The sequence below is a fragment of the Erinaceus europaeus genome, chromosome 5, assembly GCF_950295315.1.
Source record: "Erinaceus europaeus chromosome 5, mEriEur2.1, whole genome shotgun sequence".
Classification (NCBI taxonomy): Eukaryota; Metazoa; Chordata; class Mammalia; order Eulipotyphla; family Erinaceidae; genus Erinaceus; species Erinaceus europaeus.
The window spans coordinates 37,429,947-37,454,880 of NC_080166.1; the positions used below are offsets into that span (position 1 = coordinate 37,429,947).

The following is a 24,934-nucleotide window of genomic DNA, read 5'->3' on the forward strand; positions in this document are numbered from 1 at the left end:
CAATGTGGTTGTTAATATGAAATTTGAGAAAATTAATGTATAGTGATAGAAGAGAAATCAAAATGAGTGATTTGTTGCAGGATGGAATACAATGAGCAGAAGAAAACTTTTGGTCATTATGGAATCAAATTGTTCTCTTTAAGTATGGGCAATTTAATATTTGACAACTACAATACAATTTTACACATTATTTTACTGTCTAGACAGTAGTTTATCTTTACAAGTGACACCACTCACCTGATTGATTATCTCATCTCAGGTTTAAGCCATTTTTATTTTCTGATTCACTAGCCATATCCTGTTGATAGAATATTATTGAATTGCCTTCAGAGAACTCTTGACACTAAATGTTAGCTAAATTTCTTGAGACTGCTTAATTGGCTATATGATTCTTTCTTTCTCTCTTCCCCTTTACTTTTCCCCTTCCTTCTAAATTTCTCTCTGTCACTAATAAATAAATATAATATTTTAAAAAGAAGAAGAATCTGTTGTGAGGTATGCTTATTTGAAACCTGGTAAGGGGATAATGAGGAAAGATGAGTATTATCTCTTACCCATTGCTAACTATAGGTGACTATTGATTTTTTAACAAAATAAACCCAAAGGCTATAAAAGTGAAGTCAGTTATATTAGTAGTTTCTGATGAAGTGAGTGATAAAATTAGAAGCGCTGATAGTGTTAGCTTCTCACAGATGTTGTCATTGCTAGGCCTATGTATATATAAATCCTATTATTGCTCCTTTGATTATGAGTAATCCAGCAGGAAAAATAAATAAATATGAAGACTTCACTGAATATGAAGCATGTGAGGGAACTTAGGGCCAGGTGTTTCCATTCCACCCTGATTGGGGGAAAAAAAGGCAAAGCCTAGAAGTAAACTGGAAGCTAAGATTAACAGTATCATTCTTCAAGAAAATAATAGAGGAGCTGGGGCAATGGCGTTAACTCTCAGTCACTCATGAAAATAACCTGAGGATCTTGGCAAAATAACATCTGGATTTCACTTCAGATCTATTTAATCAGCATTCGTAGGGAAAGGAATGGGAATTTTTTTTTTGCTTCTCAAGAGATTTTACCATAGCTAAAGATAAGAAAAAAAAACTGCATCAATAGGTAATTCTACCACAGAAACTGTGCTGTGTATTTTTTTTATAATATATTTTAAGTATTTTATCTTTGAGAGAGATGGAGAGAGAGAAAGAGGGAGAGGGAGAGGGAGAGGGAGAGGGAGAGGGAGAGACAATAGCACTGCTCAGCTCTGGTTTATAGTGGTGCAGGAGATTGAAGCTGGGACTTCAAAGCCTCAGGAATGAGGGTCTGTTTGCATAACCATTATGCTATCTTCCCCACCTTTGTTTTTTTCTTAGATGAACCTTTGAAGGGAAAAAGTCCCTGTATTTGTAATTTGCATTCCTTTCCTCACATACCCTGTCATAGCATAGTTATCAGGGGGAAATGTTGCTAACATACAAGGAGGAAATGTGGTTAACATATGGTGTGTGTGTGTGTGTGTGTGTGTGTGTGTGTGTATGTGTGTGTGTGTTAGAGTGGTTGGAAGTTGGGAGTTGGGAGAAAGCTACTTTGTTTTAGAATAGTAACTTTGGAACTTGAGTCTATCAGCATCATCCAACAGTCTTGCTGAGTCTCAGATTGCTGAACTGTATCCTCAGAGATTCTGATTCAGATGGTATGAGGGGTGGGGTTAGAGAATTTGAATGTTAAACAGGCTCCCAAGTGATGTTGAAACTGCTAACTGGGACCATATTTTGGGAACATTATGTCAGAGAACAGAAAATAATTTGAAAGAAGGAAGTTGCTGAACCCTAGAATACTGTGAACCTTAGGAGCTGGGTTAAGAAAAAGAATGGAAAACTCAGAAAGGTTTTGGAGTCCACTGTATGTATCATTTCAAAGCATGGGTATATTATAGCCATAATAATCATAACATCGAAATACTCAAAGGAGGTCTCCAGAGCTGGGTTCAGCACATAAAGGGCAAAGATGGTTGAGATGCCAAAAATGTTGGATCACATAGATCTTAACAGTAAACAACAGCAGAGTGCTGGAAATCTATGTGGACCAGTATCTGTCCCTCTCTGTTTTCAGCTGCTTGAGTTCCATGGGTTAACTCTGAAGAAAAGCACAAGGTCAGCGAAGTTGACTGGTCTTAATTTTTATCCAGTGAGGGGTAGGGAGATTGCACAATGATGATGTAAAAGAATTTCATGCCTGAGAACCCTAGGTCCCATGTTTAGTCCCTGGTACTACCATAAACCAGAACTGAGCAGTGCTCTGGTTAATTTTTTTTTTCTCCCACTCCTGGAGTTTTAATCCAGGTTTAATTTGATTTAGGAAAAAAAATAATAAAATGTGACATCTCTCCCATAAGGATGTAGTGATATTGGCAATCTAGACCATGTTTTAATATCTTCTAATGAAAAAAAGTTCTATTAACTTTTCGACGGAAAACCATGTCTGTTTGTCTCATTATAGAATTCCCCTTAACTAGGGCAAATGTCTGAGGAAATACTGCTCTTGTACATTGCGTATGGTTATTGCCATGTTAGAAGGAGAACTAGAGAAATTAGAAACATTGTTTACAGATTAATGTAGTATACCCCAAATGGGAACTAATTTCTTTATTTTTCCCCTTTTTAAAATTTTTATTTATAAAAAAAGGAAATATTGACTAAACCATAGGATAAGAGGGTACAACTTCACACATTTACCACCACCAGAACTCTGTATCCCATCCTGTCTCCTGATAGCTTTCCTATTCTTTAATCCTCTGGGAGTATGGACTCAAGGTCATTGTGTGATGCAGAGTGTGGAAGGTCTGGACTCTGTAATTGTTTCCTCACTGAATACGGGCGTTGAATGGTCAATCCATACTCCCAGTCTGCCTCTCTCTCTCTCTAGTAGGGTGGGGCTCTAGGGAAGCGGAGCTCTAGAACATATTGGTGGGGTCCTCTGTCCAGGGAAGTCTGGTCGGCATCATGTTGGCATCTGGAACCTAGTGGCTGAAAAGAGAGTTAACATACAAAGCCAAACAAGTTGTTGAACAATCATGAATGTAAAGCCTGGAATAGTGCAGATTAAGAGTTGGTGGGGTGGGGTGGGGGGTCTCTGTTTTGTAGATAGCTAGTAGGTCTATTTTAGTTATACCAAAGGGCCCATGGCTATACTAGTATTTTTTTCCCCCTGAGCCTGAAGTCTGATATGCAGGTGGATCCAAGCTATTATCTAGGGAGATGCTGTCATGGCTGGAAAAGGAACAGAAAGCTGGATCAGGGAAGAGAGTAACTCCCTAATATGGGAAAGGGGTATAAATATTGTTGACTATAAAGGGGGACTGCTATCTTTTTGCTGGATGGATGTTGGTAGGTAGTAAAGAAATGGAGTTAATGACTCATTCAAGGGTTCAAAGTGCATATAATTTTCCAGGCACTATTTTCAGGAGTTGAAGAAATGAGAATGGATTCAAAGCTTATATTCTGCAGAGACACTTCATAAAATAGGTATTTATTTCCATTTGAAATAGTAAGAAGTACAATACTGAGAGCACAGAAACAGTGACTTATTCTCCCTAGGAAATATAGAGGATAATGAAATACTCCTGAGAAGCAATAATGTATGGGTTGAATTTTGAAGAACAATTCATTGTTAAATTGTCAGATAACAGGGTTAGGAGAGAAGAGGCTGTTTCAGCAAGAAGACTGTAGCCAAGACAGGAGATCAGTCCAATCTAAGAACACTAACTAAACTCTATCATTCAGTAAGACTTTGTGGGAACAAAAAGGAGAGATAACAGGAGAACCTCCATGAGTTCCTTTGACTAGAGAAGAATGTGGCAGCTTCATTTTCTGCCTCCTCCCTACTTTGAAAATATACTAAAAGTCATTTCATTTTTCATTTTTATCACTGTATTTCTTAATAAAATTAGAAATATATTGTATTTTTTAAAAATCTTCTGCTATTGATGACCAGGTGGTGGCACATCTTGTAGAGCACACCTATTTCAATGTGCAAGAACCCTGGTTTGAGTCCCCAGTGCCTACCTGCAGGGAGAAAATCAAGAGTGGTGAAGAGAGATTTCATATCTCTCTTTCTCTCTCTCTTTCTCTCTGCCTGGGTATCTCCTCATTCCCTCTTAATTTCTCCATATCTATCCAAAATTATATTATATTATAATATATGTCCCCTCTGCTGTTGGAGATCAGGTATCCTGTTCACTTGATAGAGTGTGCATGTGATCATGTGTGATGACCTCTGACCCTCCAAGTATATTTTTCAACATTTCTCAGCTTGTCTTCAATTTCTTCTTAATAATATCTTCAAAATAGAGCACACAGAGACCTTTTCTTGCCAGGGAGACCATCTGCCCTCTGGAGAGACCCTTGGAACCACCTCCAGATGGTGGAAATTTGCTATCTCCCAGCCCCAGATTTAAAGAAAATATTTATATATCTCTATACCTGTTGGTTAACCTTTTCCCCAAGTTTCTTGTGCTGAAATAAAACTCTTGCCCCAAATGACAGCCTGACTGCACCCCATGAGGGGCTTTGAGCCTATGTTGCATCTGGATTCTTGACCTGCAGAAACTGTGGAGTAGCAAATGCTTGTTGTTTCAAACCACACATTTTTACATTATTATTGTTATTGAGAAAGAGATGACTAATACAGTGATAAATGAAGAGAACTAAATTAATATGTGCAGTTTGGAAAGGCTTTCTCTTTTTCATTTTTTTCTCTTGCTCTCCTTTCCTTTTTTTTTTATAATTTATTTCTTTATTGGGGAATTAATGTTTTACATTCAACAGTAAATACAATAGTTTGTACATGCATAACATTCCCCAGATTCCCATTTAACAATACAGGCTTTCTCTTTTTCATACTATAATAGAATCTACTGACTTGACTTAGCTGAGTGAAGGGAAAATGGGAAGTAATTCTTCAATTTTTAGTTTGAACAGATAAGAGAATAGCAATGTCATTGACTAGGACTGAGAAATCTAAAGGACTATGTAGAAATGTCAAGTTGCAGTCAGACATATACAACTCTATAGTTCTTGGAATAAAGGGCTAGAAGTTAGATTTAGGGTCATGAGTAGCAACCTCACTAATTGTGAACATATGGTGACATAATGCAGATAAACTTCTTTTCACAGAACACACAGTGGTGATCTGTGGTTCATAAAATGGTCTTCCCAAAAGATATGTTCAAGTACTAGTCCTAGGTATCAGTGCATGTAACCTTATTTAAAGATAAAGTATTTGCAGATATAATTAGTGAAGATGAAGTCATGCTGGATTAGAGTAGACCCTAACTTGTTGACTGGTATCTTTATAAGGATGGGAAACAGAAACAAAAATAGATAGAGAGAAGCAGGATAGCTGAAGACGGAGACTGAGATTGGGGTGTGCAGCTACAAACCAAAGAATTACATTAGAATTAGCAGAAGTCAAGAGAGCAACACAGAATAATTTCTTCACAGTCTCCAGAGAGAACCAGCTCTGCCAACATCTTGGTTTCTGAATCCAAAAGTGTGACATTGCTGTTAAGTTTCAGTCAACCAGCTTGTGTAATTGGTTATCAAGCCCTCAGAAAACAGTATCTAGTGTATATGAATGACATCCTCTGCTCCTATTATATAGAATTAGTATTTGCATCTAGTAAACACTCGATTCACAATTATGGGAGAGTAAAAAACAAATCTGTGCTATTTGCCAGTTGATAAAAATGTGAGAGGAGCCTGCATATGCTTTAGAGGGAACTTGAGAGAATAAATCCTTTTCTCTGCCAGCTGAAGTCCTGCTTTGCTCAGTAGAGTCTTGTCATGTAGATGTTCTGAATTTCTATCACCTCTCTAACCTCTATCAAGGAGTGACTTTTGATCTCTTGTTCAGACCCGGCTTAAGTTTCCCTTCTTTGTTACAATCTTTACAGAAGAAGTGATCCAAATAACACAGCCTCTGCTAAGCTCATGTTTTATTTTATATACCAGTTAATTATATGTTACATCTGAAGTATGATCTAGCGCATTTACTCAACTTCTCATGTCACTATACTTTCTCTTAAAATGCATTATAAGTACCTATACATCAGAAAAGTCTTTCTTTGTTTTAAACCTCAGCAGGGTGCTTTTTCTAGATATAATAGATATTGCTATGCTTTCAGAAGATTTGACATCTTGACATGATAAATTAAGGCCATATTTTTTTTCCAACCCACAGTGATCATTTCTCAACTTTATAAAAACTATAAAAAAATCCATTCCATCTTGTTTTCTATTTGATATGAAACTAGAAAAATCCTAGAACAATGCTTATGTGTTGCATGAATGGATCTGGGTGGTTACTTGCCCTTTCTGCCGATGTCTTGAGCATGTATATATATATATATATATATATATATATATATATATATATATATATATATATATTTTATTCCCTTTTGTTGCCCTTGTTGTTTTATTGTTGTTGTCGTTGTTGGATAGGACAGAGAGAAATGGAGAGAGCAGGGGAAGACAGAGAGGAGGAGAGAAAGATAGACACCTGCAGACCTGCTTCACCGCCTGTGAAGCGACTCCCCTGCAGGTGGGGAGCCAGGGTTCGAACCGGGATGCTTATGCCGGTCCTTGTGCTTTGCGCCACCTGCGCTTAACCCGCTGCGCTACAGCCCGACTCCCAAGATGTCTTGAGCTTTAAATGAATCACCTGAGCCCACCTGGAAGCTCACAGTCAAATGAATCTGCTCCAGGCTATTTTTCTCTCCCAGAACCTATCATCTCTATGCATCAATTAGGATTCTTTCATTCTCTGCTAAAACCAGGAGATGAAAGATGATTAACAAAAAGTCTCTAAACACTTGGAGAAGGAGTTTCACATAGAATAGTTTCTTCTGCTACTATATTTAACTATTCACAACCTGAGAATCATTGTCTAACTTCTTCTAATTATGTCATGTGATTCAGGTAAAAAATTCTTTACTTACATATATTAAGTCAGTCTTGACAAGGTTGCTCATTAATTTCAATCCCAGGAACACCAACACTCAGTATGCCAATGCTAAAGACCTCTGGAGATCAAACCATCTGGTAAATTACTACTTCTACACTGTGACTGTTTTTCTCACCTCACTTTTAAAAGGTGACTCCATAATTAACTGGCAATCATCTTCATTGAACTCAGGAAGATTAATTCAATAGTAACTGCTCCCACTTCTATTCCTGATGCACAGATAGCAACCACAAGGGCAGGAGAGATAGCATAATGGTTATGCAAAAATACTTTCATGACTGAGAATCCAAAGTCCCAGGTTCAAGCTCCTGTACCACCATAAGCCAGAGCAGAGCAGTGGTCTAGTAAGACAAACAAACAAAGTAACTGCAGAAGCCTTCAGAGATACCCAAGTTCCCCCCCCTCCCTGCCATGAGTGTGTTTTTTGCTACTTGTTAAAAAAAGAAAAAGGAAAAAGCCATTCCTTTTAAACCCTGCTATGCACATAGATAGTGGGTCTTATATAGAAAACACACTCTAGCTTTCCAGTTGCTCTAAGGTTATGGGTGGTTTCCTTCACCATGTAACAGACTATTTCCATTGTATTTTTTTCTAAGGCACTATGAATTCTAGTTTCAGTCACCACCAAGAAATCTGTTGGAGACACTTCTTGTAACTTGAGCTAATAAATTGAGTCAAGAAGCTCTGCTGAGTGGGTCAGATGGTGGCACACCGGGTTGAGCGCACATATTAAAATGCTCAAAGACCTGACTTTGAGCCCCCTATCTTCAAATACAGGGGGAAAGCTTTGCAAGTGTTGAAGCAGTGCTTCAGGTATGTCTCTTTCTCTTTACCTCTCTATATCCTCCTTCCTCTCAATTCCTGGCTATCTCTATCCAATAAAAAAAATTAAAGATTATTTTTAAAAATTCAAAAAAAGAATCTCTGCTCAACGAACTCTTTTCAATGTATGTGGCCAGGCCTGCACTGCATTCCTTTCATCCTGATTCAAACTCTTAGCATCTATGCCCATAAAATACTTCCAGATCACAACAATAAAACTGGCAAAATCGGGCAATTATTTTGGTGGGCACTGTACTTTTTCACTGGTAACATTTTGTGTCTTACTTGTTGGAGCCTGTCAGGTCTTAGTTTCATTACAGATTTCCCTCTGGACCAGTGGGAGTGGATCTTTAGGAAAATCAAGAGCACTGCAAGGAAACTGTGACTGAGGAGGATATCACAGTGTTCCCAAGCAAAGGGAGGCTAGTTTCCTCAAGTGGAGAGAAATGTAAGGTCTAATAAAAAATGGAGAGAAGAGTTATTACAATTCAAAGAAAGCTTAGTGCTACTGTGGCAATAATTGCATAGAATAAGCAAGGATAATTATTAATTTCAGTGGAGCAAATGTTGCATGAGAAAAATAGTTGTAGACTATATGACTCAATTGTTAGTGTTTATATAGTGATTTTAATGCAAATACCAGGGATGGATCTTTCAAAAACACAATGTAACTAGATTAGGGGTATTATGAGCACAAGGCCTTGTGTTTGAGTTCCAGCACTACATGGGAATGCCATGGATAGCACTATGGGAACTCCATGGATAGTGGAGTGATACTGTCAGATCTTTCCTTTCTCTCTCACTCATTCTTTCTTCTTTCTCCCTTTGTAGAATATAAATAAAAGAACATATGTAAATCATCTTGGATAAGGCAATCATAGTGTTTTGCTTTGCTATTGCTTGGCAGAAGACTGCCCAGAGATATAAATAATATATTGTTTTCCTTTGCTGAAAACAGCAGAAATACATAGTGTGTTTTTAATTTGCCTAGTAGTCACAAATAAACAACTAGATAGAACAAAAATTATTTAACTAGAAAGAAACAGCAGTACAGTTAATTTCTTAGCAATAATTCCAGTAACGATAAAACATGTCTTAGAAATAACACAAGTATAACCTCAAGACATGTCTTGGAAATAAAGTAATAAAAACTAGAAAGCATGGGTCCTGGAGATAGAGAACCTAGTGGTAACATCCTTAGAAATATATAACCTTGTGCAAAGCGCAAGGACTGGCGTAAAGATCCCGGTTCGAGCCCTCAGCTCCCCACCTGCAGGGGAGTCGCTTCACAGGCGGTGAAGCAGGTCTGAAGGTGTCTTTCTCCCCCCCCTCTGTCTTACCCTCCTTTTTCCATTTCTCTCTGTCCTATCCAACAACGATGACATCAATAACAACAACAATAATAACTACAACAACAATAAAAAGAGAAGGGCAACAAAAGGGAAAATAAATAAATAAAATTAAAAAACAAAACAAAACAAAACAGAAATATATAACCTTACAAAACTGAACCAAGAAGAACTAGAAAACATGAACAGTCTAAACAAGGACAAAAATACAGCTAAAAGATCTACAGCCTCAAGTGGGTGTTCATGTGCAATAGGGGCAAAAAGAGGTGTAAGTTGAAAGATCAGTGCAGTCAAACCAGAGCTCTGGGCCAAGCAGTACTACTATTCTGGCCATTTTGCTTTTATGTGCAGCAAGCAGTGATGGTAGTTCCCAGTGCCAGAAGAAACGTGAAGAGAGCTTAAAAACTCTCAATATTTAACTCAGTGGGTTTTTAGCCTTCTGAATTTTATGCAATGACACACACACACACACACACACACACACACACACACACACACACACACACACACACACACACACACACACACGGAGGGAGCATTTGAGACCACAAAGACAGCCCAAACCAGTCCCTACTCCACCTCCTGTGGAACATATAAACAAGAGAAGCCTAGAGATCAAAAAAGCACCACCTGTTGGCCAAAAACAACCAGCACAATAAATACATAAGCAGAGAAACAGGAACTAAGCATGGAACGTTAATCATAAACAAAACAGAGGAACTCTAAGAAATTACAGAAAGCTCATTATGAGGACTTTTCAAGAATACGGAGAAAACACCTGACTTGAAAGAGCATTTTCCTATTGAATTAAGAGGAGGAATTCAGAATAGAGCTCATTAAGAAACTACAAAGCTTGAAAGAAGAACTTCAATCAGAATTCATTGAGCAGTTAGGAAGCATAAAAGAAAAACTTCAAAGAGAACTCCAGGGAATAAAAGGCAGTTCAAGCTCAGGTAGAAAGAAGGCTTAGAAGTTCTCCCAGAGGGATACAGAATAGGGAAATTATCAAGGGAGGAGATTGATATGAGCTCTGGGGGTGGGCAATGTGTGGAAATGTACTCTCTTATCCTATGGTCTTGTCAATGTTTCCATTTTATAAATTAAAAATAATAAAAAGAAACATAAAGGGTTACCATGAAGATTTTTGATTCAAATTTCCAGAGGGATAAAAAATAGGGAACCTTTCAGTGGAGGGGATGGGATGTGAAACTTTGGTGGTGGTAATTGTGTGGAATTGTACCCCTCTTATCCCACAATCTTGTTGTTCACTATTTATTATTAAAAATATTTATTTATTTATTCCCTTTTGTTGCTGTTGTTGTTTTATTGTTGTAGTTATTATTGTTGTTATTGATGCCATTGTTGTTGGATAGGACAGAGACAAATGGAGAGAGGAGGAGGATACAAAGAGGGTGAGAGAAAGATAGACACCTGCAGACCTGCTTTACCACTTGTGAAGCAACTTCCCTGCAGGTGGGGAGCCAGGGGCTCAAACCAGGATCCTTATGCTGGTCCTTATGCTTTGTAGGACATGCACTTAACCTGCTGCACTACCACACAGCTACCTTGTTCATTATTAAATCACTAATATTTTTTTTTAAAAAGAAAGTATACTCACACTTGCAGAAGAAATAATTTCCAGTCTAGAAGATATAGTTAGTCTACTCAATTTAAAGAAAGGACAAGTTCAGAAAGACTGAAGCAACTCTCTATGAAATTTCAGACTCCATCAAAAGGTTGAATATAACAGTGATAGGTGTATTTGAGGAGGAGGACAAGGAGGACAAGGCCAAGGGTCCAAAGTCCATTTTTTAGAGAAATTTTAGCTGAGAATTTTCCTCACTTAGGAAATCCTCAGAACATTCTCATTCAAGAGGCAGGCCACTCACCCAAATCTATAAATACAAAAATACCGACAGCAAGGCACATAACTATCAAAACTCAATGACAAAGAGAAAATTTTACAGGCTGCTAGGGAGAGTAAATTACATACAAAGACAGAGATATCAGGCTTTCATCATATGTCTCATCACAAAGAGGCAAAGAGAGAGTGGAATGACATATTCAAAGTACTGAAGGAGCAGCTATGAATATTGCATCTTGCAAAATTATCCTTTAAATATGAGTGAAAATTAAAGGTTTTATTAAATATCCAAAAATTAAAGGAATTTTCCACAATCAACCCCACCTTACAAGAACAATTGAACAGAGTCCCACAAGAAAGAAGGAAGCAAAGGAATACACATTCTAAGATGAACAGCAGTAGACTAAAACTAAGAACACAATAAAAATAGGAAAGAACAACAACACAAATAGGAGAGGGAATTAAATGACATATCAGTTCTATCAAAAGTTTGTTAATCAAAACCAATTTAAAAAAGACTTTTCTAGATACACAATGCTAGTTATCACACAAAACAAAACAAAGCAGGGAACAGGGAATTATATAAAGTACAAGAAAAATTAGTGAGGAAATCACCACAGAAATTCATCCACACAAAAGGATAGATATAAATAAGTGGGCAAAGAATCAACAATTTAAAACAAACTCAAAACAAAAATCAGAATGGATGTAAGTAAACCAAATATATCAGTAATCATCCAAGCTGTGAATGGCCTAAATTCACTTGTCAAAAGATTCAGAGTGGCCAAATGGATTAAAAACAGGACCCACCCATCATGTCTGTAGGAAACACACAATCAAAGAAAAGACAAAGTTAAACTTAATATAAGAGGCTGGAGCAATACACTTTAAGCCAATAACTCACAAAAAAGAGCAGGAAAAGCTATTCTGTTCTCTGATAAAATGAACTTTCAGGTAAAGAAAGTAGTCAGAGACAGAGAAGGACACTACATAATGGTTAAAAGAATTAATCCCACAAATAAATATAAATTTCATAAATATATGCACCCCAAACTCAGGTGCACCCAAATATATAAAACACTGAATTTAAGGAAGACACTAATAGCAACACAATAATAGTAGGAGATTTTAACACATCACTCACAGAAAGAGATAGAACATCTGGACAAAAATATCAGCAGATAGATAGCAATCTTAAATGAAACCATAGATGAAATGGAACAAATAGATATATTCAGAACTTTTCATCCCTCCCCCCCCAAATGCATGTTCTTCTCAAGTATACATGGGATATTCACAAGGATCAACCATATGCTGGGCCACAAAGACAGCCTAAAAATATGCAAATATCAAAATTAAAAATGTATCTTCTCAGACCACAAAAGCATGAAATTAGAAGTCTACCAATAAACAAACAAGAAGAGAAAGAAAGAAAGAAAATAAATTGCTCCAAAGCCTAGAGACTAAACAATTTTATTCTAAACAATACATGGATCATTGAAGACATTAAAAAAAATTAAGAATTACCTTGATACCAGTGAAAATAAAGAAATCAGATACTAGACCCTTTGGGATGCAGTAAAAGCAGTCCTCAGAGAGAAATTCATAGCAATACAGGCCTATATTAACAAACAGGAGAAATTACTAGTAAACTACTTAACAATTCAACTAAACCAACTAGAAGTGGAGCAACAAAAAGACCCAACAGTCACTAGGAGACAGGATATAGTTAAAACCAGAGGAGAAGGGGAGTCGGGCTGTAGCACAGCGGGTTAAGTGCAGGTGGCACAAAGCACAAGGACCGGCATAAGGATCCCGGTTCAAACCCCGGCTCCCCACCTGCAGGGGAGTCGCTTCACAGGTGGTGAAGCAGGTCTGCAGGTGTCTATCTTTCTCTCCTCCTCTCTGTCTTCCCCTGCTCTCTCCATTTCTCTCTGTCCTATCCAACAACAACAACAATAATAACTACAACAATAAAACAACAAGGGCAACAAAAGGGAATAAATAAATAAAATAAATATAAAAAAAAGCAAATAGGTTAAAAAATCAGAGGAGAAATCAATTAAATAGAAAACAAAAAGACTGTGGAAGATTAATGAAACAAAGAACTAGTTCTTTGAAAGGATAAATAAAATAGATACACCACTATCTGCACTCACCAAGAGAAAAATAGAGAATGCTATGGTAAAAATCACTCAGAAATATGAGAGGAGATACTACAAGAAATGAAGCAGATTCAAAGGTTTATGCAAGATTGTTATAGATATCTGTGTGGAAGCAAATTTCATAACTTAGAAGAAATTAACACATTCTTAGAGTCATACTAAATTGACACGAGGAATAGCTAAACTTAACAGGCCAATCACTGGTTAAGAGATCAAAACAGTAATTAAAAGCCTCTCCCAAGAACAAAATCCTGGGCCTGGATGGCTATACTAATGTATTTTGCAAAATATTCAAAGAATAACTCCCATCCTCCTCAAACTCTTCCAGGAATTAAGAGAGAGGAAACAATCACCAAACACATTTTATGAGGCTAACATAACCCTGATCCCCACAAAAAGAAAACTATAAACCTATATCTCTGATGAACACTGACGCAAAGATCCTCAACAAATTCTTGGCTAATCGAACAGATCAACATATTAAGAGAGTAATCAGCCAAGACCAAGTGGGAAACAGAGATGGTGGATCATCTTCAACTCAATCAATGTAATCCACTATATCAACAAATAGAAAGATAAAAATCATGTGATTTTATCAGTTGATGCAGAAGAAAGCATTTGACAAGGCTCAACACCCATTTATGATAAAGGTCCTCAAGAAACTGAGAGTGTAAGGAAAATTCCCCAACATAATAAAGGTTATATATAATAAATTCATGGCTAACATCATAGTCAATGGGGGAAAATTGAAAGTGTTTCCCCTAAAATCTGAAAATAGACAAGGACGCATTCTCTCACTACTTTTATTCAACATAGGCTTAGAAGTCCTCACCATTGCAACCAGGCAAAAAATAGATATCAAAGGAATCCAAACTGGAAAGTCAAACTATCATTATTTACAGATGATAGGTTGATATAACTAGAAGATCCCAGAAATTCTGCCAAAAAAACTACCAGAAATCATCAATAAATTTAGTAAAGTATAGGCAACAAAATCAATACCCACAAATCTGTGGCATATATCTATGCAAAAGATGGGTGAGAGGAAATGAAACTGAAGGAAGCAATCCCATTACAACTGAATTAAAAAAAGATTACATACCTAGGAATGAATCTAACAAAGAACATTGAAGAACTTTTCAAGGAAATATATAAGACACTTTAAAAGAAATAGAGGATGAGACAAGGAAATAGAACAACATCCCCTATTAATGGATTGGAAGAACAAATATTAAAATGGCAATTCTACTGAAAACAATCTATAGACTCAATGCAGTCCCTATTAAAATTCCAATAACATACTTCAAGGAAATTGAACAAATTATTCAAAAGTTCATGTAGAATGTTAAAAAAAAAAACACAGATAGCAGGAGTTGATTGGTAGCACAGTGGGTTAAGCACAAGTGGCACATAGCGCAAGGACCTGCATAAGGATCCTGTTTCGAGCCTGCAGTTTCCCCACCTGCAGGGGAGTCACTTCACAAGTGGTGAAGCAGATCTGCAGGTGTCTATCTTTCTCTCCCCCTCTCTGTCTACCCCTCCTCTCTCCATTTCTCTTTGTTCTATCCAACAAGAATGACAACAATAATAACCCCAAAAATAAAATGACAAGGAAAATTGTAGGGAATAAATAAATAAATATATTTTTAAAAGATAGATCTTTAAAAAAAAGTCCACGAATAGCAAAAGGACTTCTAAGGAAAAAGAAAAAAAAAAATGGAGGCATCACAATACCAGACCTTAGGCTATGCTACAAAACGGTAGTAGTTAAAACAGTGTGGTATTGGAACAAAAATAGTCATATAGACTAGTGGAATAGGATGGAGACTACAGAACTCAATCCATATATATATATATATATATATATATATATATATATATATATATATATATATATATATATATCACATATGACAAAGCGGTCAAATCTGCCCAATGAGGAAAAGAAGTGCTCTTTAACAAGTGAAGTTTACAGAATTGGACAGCCACATGTAGAAAAATGAAACTAGACCACCAACTAACACAATCTACCAAAATTAACTCATAATAGATCCAAGATCTGGATATTAGACCTGAAAGTATAAAATACATAGAAGTACATTTTGGTGAAACATTTCATGACATTAATTAACACTAAAGGCAATTTGGAGACTTGACCTCATGGACAAGGGAAACAAAAACAAGGTTGAACTAATGGGACTATATCAAATTTAAAAGCTTCTGTACATCAAAAGAAAACTCCATAAGGATAAACAGGAAACCTAGCAACTGGGAAATCATATTCACACATCATATCATCATACTTGATATCAAACATCTATAAATAACTCATACAGCTTAAAAAAAAAAAGACAATCCAACAAGATTGCCAGAAGATATACATAGACAAGACAGTTCTCTAAAGAGGAGATACACATGGACCACAGACATACACAAAAATTCTCCAATTCACCCATCACCAGAGAAATGCAAATTAAAACCACATTGAGATACCACCTCACATCTGTGAGAATGATCTTTATTAACAAAACAGGAGAGGATAAATTTTGGAAAGGATTTGGAGAGAAAGAAACTCTATTACACTGTGGGTAGGAATATAAACTGGTACAATCACTATGGAGAACAGTATGGAGAATCCTTAAACAAATACAGATGGGAATATGCCCCAGAAATTAGAGTCCTTTTTGTTTCACTTTATGTCCAGCCACTTTCCAGACACCAAGTTGCTGGTGTTACCATGATTGTGTCCTAGAGCCTTGCCTCTCCAGAGCTCTACCCAATTAGGGAGACATAGTAACAGGTGGGGGTATGGATCAACTTTATAATGCCCATCTCCATATCACTTAACATGATTTCTTCAAGCTCTATCCAAAATGGGGTAAAGAAGGTGAATTCACCATTTTTGATAGCTGAGTAGAATTCCATTTTGTATATATACCAATATTTACTCAGCCACTCATGTGTTGTTGGACACACTGATTGCTTCCAGGTTTTGGATATTATAAATTGCGCTGCTATGAACATGTATCTATGAACATGTATTTACATAGATCTTTTTTGATAGGTATGTTTGATTCTTTAGGATATATCCTCAGGAGAGGAATTGTAGGGTCATAGGGCAAATCCACTTCTAGTCTTCTGAGAGTTCTCCAGACTGCTCTCCACAGGGACTGGACCAATTGACATTCTTACCAGCAGTGCAGGAAGTTTCCTTTGTCCCCACAACCTCTCCAGCATTTGTTGCTGCTACCCTTCTCATGTATGACATTCTCATAGGAATGAAGTCGTATCTCATTGTCATCTTTATTTGTGTTTCTCTGACAATGACTTGGACCATTTCTTTCATAAATTTATTGGCCTTTTGGATCTCTTCTGTTCCTATTCTCTCTCCATTTTTGGATGGGTTCACTTGTTTTCTTGTTGCTGACTTTGGCAGGCTCTTTATATATTTTGGTTATTAGCCTCTTGTCTGATGTATGGCATATAAAGATCTGCATTCTGATAGAGGTTTTTTTGTTTGGGTAGTGGTTTCTTCAGCTGTGCAGAAGCTTTTTAATTTGATGTAGGCCCATTAGTTTATTTTTGTTTTAGTCTTCTTTTTTTTTTTTTAATTTTTTAAATCTTTATTTATTTGCTGGATAGAGACAGTCAGAAATTGAGAAGGAAGAGGATGATAGGGAGAGAGATAGAGAGACACCTGCAGCCCTGCTTCACCACTTGTGAAGCTTTCCCCCTGCAGGTGGGGGTCAGGGGCTCGAACCTGGGTCCTTGCACACTGTAACATGTGCGCTCAACCAGGTGTGCCACCACCTGGCCCCTTTAGTCTTCTTTTTAATTGGATTTGTATTGTTGAAGATGCCTTTAAAATTTAGGTGGAAAAGAGTTCCCTCCAATATTTTCCTCTAAGTACTTGATAGTCTAACTTTGTGGTCTAACATTCAAGTATTTTATCCATTTTGTATTTACTTTTGTATTTGGTGAAATATAAGGTTTCAGCTTCCTTCTTCTGCATGTTTCAACCCAATTTTTCCAACATCATTTGTTGAAGAGACTCTCATCCCCCCATTTAATATTCTGGTCACCTTTGTCAAAGATTAGATGTCCATAGGTGAGGGGCTTACTTCTGGGCTCTCAATTCCATTCCACTGGTTAGTGTGTCTATTTATGTTCCCATACCAAATAGTTGTGATCACAATGGCCCTGTAATGAAATTTGACATCTGGGAGTGTGATGCTTCCAGTTTTGTTCTTTCTTCTCCATATAGTTCTCCATATATGCTTAGCAGGTGACATTTGAATTTGATTTTTTAACCAATAACTTGAAATCTTCCTCAGAATAGTGATGGTGGTGGTGGCATTCAGGATAAACTGCTTTCCCACTCCCGTGGATAGGCATCAGATCCATCAGTGCACCAAGATTCAGTTTTCCTAAATTTCCCAATCACCTAGATAAGGTTTGGGGTATGGGTCAAACCTTTACATGAGTTATATTCATCTGACAATCTGAGCAATTGCTTGTTGACATTAGACACTCTGTCATAGCTTATTTAAAGAGCCTTAGGAGCCTTAGAAGCAATGATAGGATAGCACCAATGGATATAGTATAAGAAAGAAAAACATGCTGCTTCTCTATTTACATTTCCCACTCCCATCCAAAGAGAAGTCCCTCAAATTGCCTTCCCAAAGGTGGGAATGGGCTCACAATTAACATTTTGATGGTCCCTAGCCTCATTCCCTTTCAAAACAATGGTATCAGTGTTTGGCCATCACATAAGCAGTGAGGACACTGCTGGCACATAGGAGAGGACAGGGAGGCTGGTAAATGTTACTACATGGATAAATCCCCTCTTCCTCAGGGAAGAATTCTCTGCTTAAAATGTCAACAGTTTTCAAGCTGAGAAATTCTTGTTTAGAGTGAAGTGACTGTCCATTTTAGCAGTGCAATTTGAAGGCTGGAGCAGGCTTTTTTTTTTTTTTTTTTTTTTTTCATTTTCTGGCCTGTTACTTCATGAATTTCCAGAGTTAATATTCCTAAATTTCATTTCTTTTCTGTCACTGATTTGCTACCTTGACTTAGCAGTACTGTGTTACTCCCTCCTCACATAGTTTAAGTTGCCAGAAGTCGATGAGAACACCCTCTTAATTGTATTCCCCCTGCCACTCCTGGCATCTGTATCCCTGAAATTTACATTCCTAATTCCTTTTAAAGGGGTTAGGATGTGGCTACATCAGGGGAGCCATTACTCACCCTACCACCTGCTACTTTGATGCAAAATCAGAATCTGGAGGAGTTAGTTCCAGCAGGAGGCATCACAGAAGAAACTTTATTTTAGGATTAGTGTCAGATATTTCTTAGCAAGTGGATTAGTTTGGGCTTTTACTAAAGACCTGGCGTCCTCTAGTGGGAAAATTGAGTAGTTCGCTGTCTATAGTGAGACTGCTTTCCTTTAGAACGGGCTTGCTTTGTAATCAAGGTCAATTCTGTTTTCCTTTACATATTTTATAAACTGTGCTTCTTTTTTTTAAACTAAAACTTTACCTCCTTTTTAAAAGTCACATGTTCTTCATTTGTATAATTAAATTCTCAAGCATAATATTAACCCATGAATAAGGACAAATATGTTCCATGTACTTTTATTTCAGTTTAGTTGCAGACAGGAGGATGAAACATTTTTCACTTTTTAAATCCTTCCTAAATTATTTCAGTTTAGTTGCAGACAGGAGGATGAAACATTTTTCACTTTTTAAATCCTTCCTAAAATGTATGATTACATAAGAGAAGTTAGCTATCATTAAATTCTTGAGAAGTAACTCAATGGGGGCTGGGTTAAGCACACATGTTACAATGTGCAAAGGCCCATGTTCAAGCCCCTGATGCCCACCTGTATGGGGAAAGCTTCACAGGTGGTGAATGTAATTGTCTCTCTCTGTCTCTTTACCTATTTATATCCCCATTCCTCTCAATTTCTGGCTGTATCTATCCAATATAACAAAGAAAAATTCAAAAACTTAAAAAAGAGAGAGAGGTTCAGCCCCTGGCTCCCCACCTGCAGGGAAATCGCTTCACAGGTGGTGAAGCAGGTCTGCAGGTGTCTATCTTCCTCTCCCCCTCTGTCTTCCCCTCCTCTCTCCATTTCTCTCTGTCCTATCCAAAGATGAGGACATCAATAATGACAACAATAATAACTACAGCAATAAAGAAAGAGAGAGAGAGAGAAGTAACTCAAAGGGCTTACATTAATTCTTCTTTGAAAGACAATTCCTTGGGATATATTTCGATGTGGTTTGCAAAACACCTGGTGAAGAGTTCTGATTTTCATATTAGTGGAAACAGGAGCTGGAACTGGTGGTCTAATTCCAGCCCAATATAATCTCTAATCCAGCTGCAGTGAGATAAAGAGAAGGCAGAGTGCACATGAGGGAATAATTTATTGAGGAGATTTAGACTGATACCTAATTTCTGAGGAATCAGCTGATAAGTTATATAACTGCTAGGTAAAGAGCCTTTGAAAATTGTGACAGTTACATATACATACACACTGACAAATACACATTAGTGAATGTGGTCTATTAAGTATATAAATCCATCTGACTTGAGGGTCTAGGCATGAAAAGGAGGCCACTCTACCCCATCAGTAGGGGCCCTACTGGGGAGTCCTGGGATTCCCACACAAACATGATGAATCTGGACCTTGAATAGATCCCTCTCTCCATTGTCACTGGTCATCTCCATCAGGAACAACATAATGGACTCCTTTGGAAGCCCCCATAGTACCTTGCCCTCAATGTGGATCAATAATGGTACAGAATATTCCATCCTCCAAAGGGGGTTGGATAACATACTCTATTTACCACCTGAAGAAGATGGGTCCTGAAATTGGTACAACTCAGAATGTTCCTACTGATGACCACAGAATGCAAGTTTGGACCTACAGGGAAGTAGAGGTTACATAGGTTCAGCTCCTATGCTGAAGATAGGTAGGCCCCGGATCAAATCAATGGGTGTTTACAACCAACAATATATTTTTTAAGATTTTATTTATTTATTAATGATAAATATAGGAGAAGAGAGAGAAAGAACCAGACATCACTCTGGTACATGTGCTGCCGGGGATTGAACTCAAGACCTCATGCTTGAGAGTCCAATGCTTTATCCACTATGCCACCTTCCAGACCACCAGCCAACAATATTTATACACTTTTCCTGTATTTGGGAGCTACTCTCTTCCTTGATCCAGTCTTCTAGACCCTTTTCCAGCCATGACATCATCTCTCCAGACAATAAACTAGGCCCACCTGCATATCAGATGCCAGGCTCAGGCAAAAACTAATAAAGTCATGGGCTCTCTGGAATATAACTAAAGTAGACCTACTAGCCATTTCCAAAATGGAGACCCCAAATCTTCATCTGCAACATTCCAGCCTTTAGGTTCATGATTAATCAACAATTTGTATGACTCTATATGTTAACTCTTTTTCAGCCACCAGGTTCCACATGCTACCATGATGCCAACCAGAATTCCTTGGGTAAATGACCCCACCAATGTGTTGTCCTGGAGCTCCACTTCCCCCGAACCCCACCCCACTAGGGAAAGCGAGAGACAGGCTTGGGAGTATGGATCGATGTGCCATTGTCCATGTTCAGCAGAGGAAGCAATTACAGAAGCCAGACCTTCCACCTTCTGCACTTCATAATGACCCTGGGTCCATACTCCCAGGGGGTTAAAGAACAGGAAAGCTATCAGGGGAGGGGATGGGATATGGAGCTCTGGTGGTGGGAATTGTACCCCTCTTATCCTATGGTCTTGTCAGTGTTTCTATTTTATAAATAAATAAATTTTAAAAATAATAAAAAAGGAGGTCACTGTTATTGTTTTGGGGGGAAAAGAGAAACGATAAAAAGAAGAAGAAAGCAGGAGGAGGGGGAGAATAAAGAAAGAGAAAGAGGAGGAGATGAGGAAGAAGGTAAGGATATGGTGCATTTAAAAACCACGTTTTACCATAGGTATCATTCAGAAGACAAAGTGGGAGAAAGACAATACTTGTACTTGGAAATAAGAAAGGGAAAGGCATCGCAAATCAAAGGGGGCGCTCTCTGGCAGCATGCAGGAATAAAGTGGTGAAGACCATTTCCTTCTGAAACTTGGAGGAGGAAAGGAAAGGTTCAGTGGGCTTTGCTGCCTGTGCACTCCCCCCAAAAGAGCGCGGCGAAGTTCAGCACCTAGGAAAGCGCCCCAAGGTCCACCAGCGCGGGTTATGCAAGAACCCCGGGATCCAGCACCTGTGGCTCGGCAGGTTCGAATATAACTCCGGTGATCACAGCTTTCAACCCAGTGGGAGACTGAGAGACGAGGAAGCGGAGGCGACATCCATAGATCTTCAGATTGCAGGAGCAAGGTAGTGGGAACTCTCCTCTCTCCTGGAAGCCTCAGCCAAGCAGCTGCAGCCGAGAAACCCGGACAAAGGTAGTTAAAAGAGAGGAAGCGGGTTTGAGGAAGGACCTCAAAAGGTCTTGAACATCCGATGGGTTAGGCTCTAGTGCTGCAGTGATGGCGGGAACGCAGAGGAGGGGGGGTCTGGGCTAGGCAGTGGGGACCCAGAGGGTCCACCCTGGAAAGAGAACCATTCAACGCGTACCCATCGCTTGCGCTGGGAGCTGAGCTCCTCTCCTCCGCAAACTAGTCGCGCTCGACACTTCCTCTGTCGGGTGGCTATTTTGCAAGTCCTTTCTCAAGCGCTGTGCCTCGGCCCCAGGACCGAACCAAGGGGCGAGACAGACTCCCTAGGCATCCCGGAATATGAGCTAGAAGCACCCGTGCGCTCAGGGGGCAGCTGCAACAGCGACAGCCATCATGAACAAGGCGGCCGGTGAGGAGAAGCTGGCGGTACTCTTCAGTCTTGCCCCGGACCTGCGGGAGGCGGCCAACACGAGCTCCAATGCTTCGCTCCAGCCCCAGGACTGGTGGTGGGACGTGGGGCTGGAGTTGCCAGATGGCTCGGCGCCAGGTCACCCCCCGGGCGGCGGCGGCGGGGCGGAGCGTGCGGACCCCGAGGCGTGGGTGCGGATCCTCATCAGTATGGTGTACTGGGTGGTGTGCGCCCTGGGACTGGCGGGCAACCTGTTGGTGCTCTACCTGATGAAGAGCAAACAGGGCTGGCGCAAGTCCTCCATCAACCTCTTCGTCACTAACCTGGCGCTGACGGACTTCCAGTTCGTGCTTACCTTGCCCTTCTGGGCAGTGGAGAACTCGCTGGACTTCAAATGGCCCTTCGGCAAGGCCATGTGTAAGATAGTGTCGGTGGTGACGTCCATAAACATGTACGCCAGTGTCTTCTTCCTCACCTCCATGAGCGTGGCGCGCTACCACACGGTGGCGTCAGCTCTAAAAAGCCACCAGACCCGAGGGCCTCCCCTGAGCGGCTGTTGTGGCCCCAGCCTGGGCGACAGCCGCTGCTATTCAACTCAGGCGCTGTGCTTGCTGATCTGGGCCTTGGCCACGCTGGCCTCGCTGCCCAACGCTGTCTTCTCCACCACTATCAAGGTGATGGGCGAGGAGCTGTGCCTGGTGCGCTTCCCTGACCAGCTGCTGGGCCATGACAGGCAGTTCTGGCTGGGCCTTTACCATTCACAGAAGGTGCTGTTGGGCTTTGTGCTGCCGCTGGGCATCATCAGCCTGTGTTACCTGCTGCTAGTGCGTTTCATCTCAGACCGCCGTGTGGTCGTGGGGATCGAAGGAGGGGTCTCTACGGCTGGGGGACGCCTGGCTGGAGCCAGCGCCTGCAGACGGTCCAAGGTCACCAAGTCTGTGACCATTGTGGTCCTTTCCTTCTTTCTGTGCTGGCTGCCCAACCAGGCACTCACCACCTGGAGCATTCTCATCAAGTTTAACGCTGTGCCCTTCAGCCAGGAGTACTTCCTGTGCCAGGTATACGCCTTCCCCATCAGCGTGTGCCTGGCTCACTCCAACAGCTGCCTCAATCCCATCCTCTACTGCCTGGTGCGCCAGGAGTTCCGCAAAGCGCTCAAGAATCTACTGCAGCACATAGCATCTCCCTCACTCACCAGCATGCGTCCCATCACCAACACCACCAAGCCAGAACCCCAGGACTCTGGGGGGCTGCAGGCCCTGGCGCCGCTGCACCCGCCCTCTGAGCCTGACCTCCTCTACTACCCGCCCGGGGTGGTGGTCTACAGCCCAGTAGCTCGGCTTACTGACTCAGGTTGAGGAGCTTCTCCGGAGCTGGGAAGTTACCAGCAGAAACCTTTCCTTAGCTTATTGGCACGCGGACTTGCTGCGTGGCTGCACCCTGAGACTAGAATTTGGGTGCAAAAAACTTGGGGTGGGGATGTGAAGAAAAGAGATTAACTTGGTCCCCTCTTCTTCATCCTCAAGATGCACCTCCCACTGGGCTGTTTGTGATTTACCATCCAGGTTAGGGCAGGTTGGTGCACCTGGAGCTGGACTTTGACCTTCCATTGACTATGCATCCATCTTCATGGAGTGGGGAGCATTTACCTCCAGCTTGGGAGAGCGATTCATTGGGGAGTGCCATCTCAAAGCAGTATGATTATAAGGGCTGAACTGAGAAATTGCAACTGGAGGGGAAAACGAGGTGACACAGGCTCACTGAGGAGGCAAGCAGGAAGTGGAGAGCTCTGAGCACTGAAGTCTGGGCACCAGGCTCTGCCCAAGAGCAGTGAAGGCCACTCAACACTCTGCAGGAGCTGGTCTGAGCACACAGGTGAGGTGTGGCCAGGAGAGATTTGCCAAAGCCCCAGAGAGACATTTTGTAGAGTAAGGACTTGTCTGCAGCCTCTAACCTTAGCTGATCATTTTTCAGAACTCTATAGTGTTGGATTGATTTAAACTCTGAAGCAGGTATAGAGGGGTGGACTTGCCATTGTTTTTTCAGGTTTTCATAGATTTAAGATACTGTTGAAATGTGCATGTATTTTCTTGAAAGTCAGATTCATAGAAGCTAGAGTTTGATCTTTCAAGAAGTGTGGGTGGGAAATAAGATGCTAGGCAAGATTCAAATAAAACCTGTGTTAAAAGGAAGAGAACTGAGTGTCAGATGTTGAATTATTTATTGCTGAAAAGACTGAGGAGAGATGTGGGAAGGATTCTTCTTGTGCACTATCCTAATCAAATTCAACTTGAATAGGCATGATGAATTCCTCCTTAACTCCCCAACTATAAATAAGCTGATGAGTGACACATTTCTCATAACACCTCTGTTCTTGTCACAGCTGTTTTGCTCTTTCTTGAGACTGCTGAGACAGCTGAAATGAACTAATCAATCTATACTCACCCATCTGCCAGATTTGACAGCAATGCTACTGTTATCTCTTTGGAAATTCAGTTCAGGGTCAAGGAACTGGTGTGCTTATTAAAAAAAAAATTTTTTTTAAATATTTATTTTATTTATTTATTCCCTTTTGTTGCCCTTGTTGTTTTATTGTTGTAGTTATTATTGTTGTTGTCATTGTTGGATAGGACAGAGAGAAATGGAGAGAGGAGGGGAAGACAGAGAGGAGGAGAGAAAGATAGACACCTGCAGACCTGCTTCACTGCCTGTGAAGCGACTCCCCTGCAGGTGGGGAGCCGGGGTTCGAACCGGGATCCTTATGCCGGTCCTTGTGCTTTGCGCCACCTGCGCTTAACCCACTGCGCTACAGCCCGACTCCCTTAAAAAAAATTTTAAAAATCTTTA

The 24,934-nt window shown here is 39.9% G+C and overlaps 1 protein-coding gene across 1 annotated transcript; it reads left to right on the plus strand.

Annotated features, from left to right (window-relative positions):
- Positions 1–21,758: 21,758 nt before the first annotated feature.
- RXFP3 (relaxin family peptide receptor 3) lies at positions 21,759–24,513 on the plus strand. Its single transcript, XM_016193771.2, has one exon. The coding sequence runs from the start codon at positions 22,072–22,074 to the stop codon at positions 23,443–23,445; it is 1,374 nt and encodes a 457-aa protein (XP_016049257.2). The 5' UTR covers positions 21,759–22,071; the 3' UTR covers positions 23,446–24,513.
- Positions 24,514–24,934: the final 421 nt, after the last annotated feature.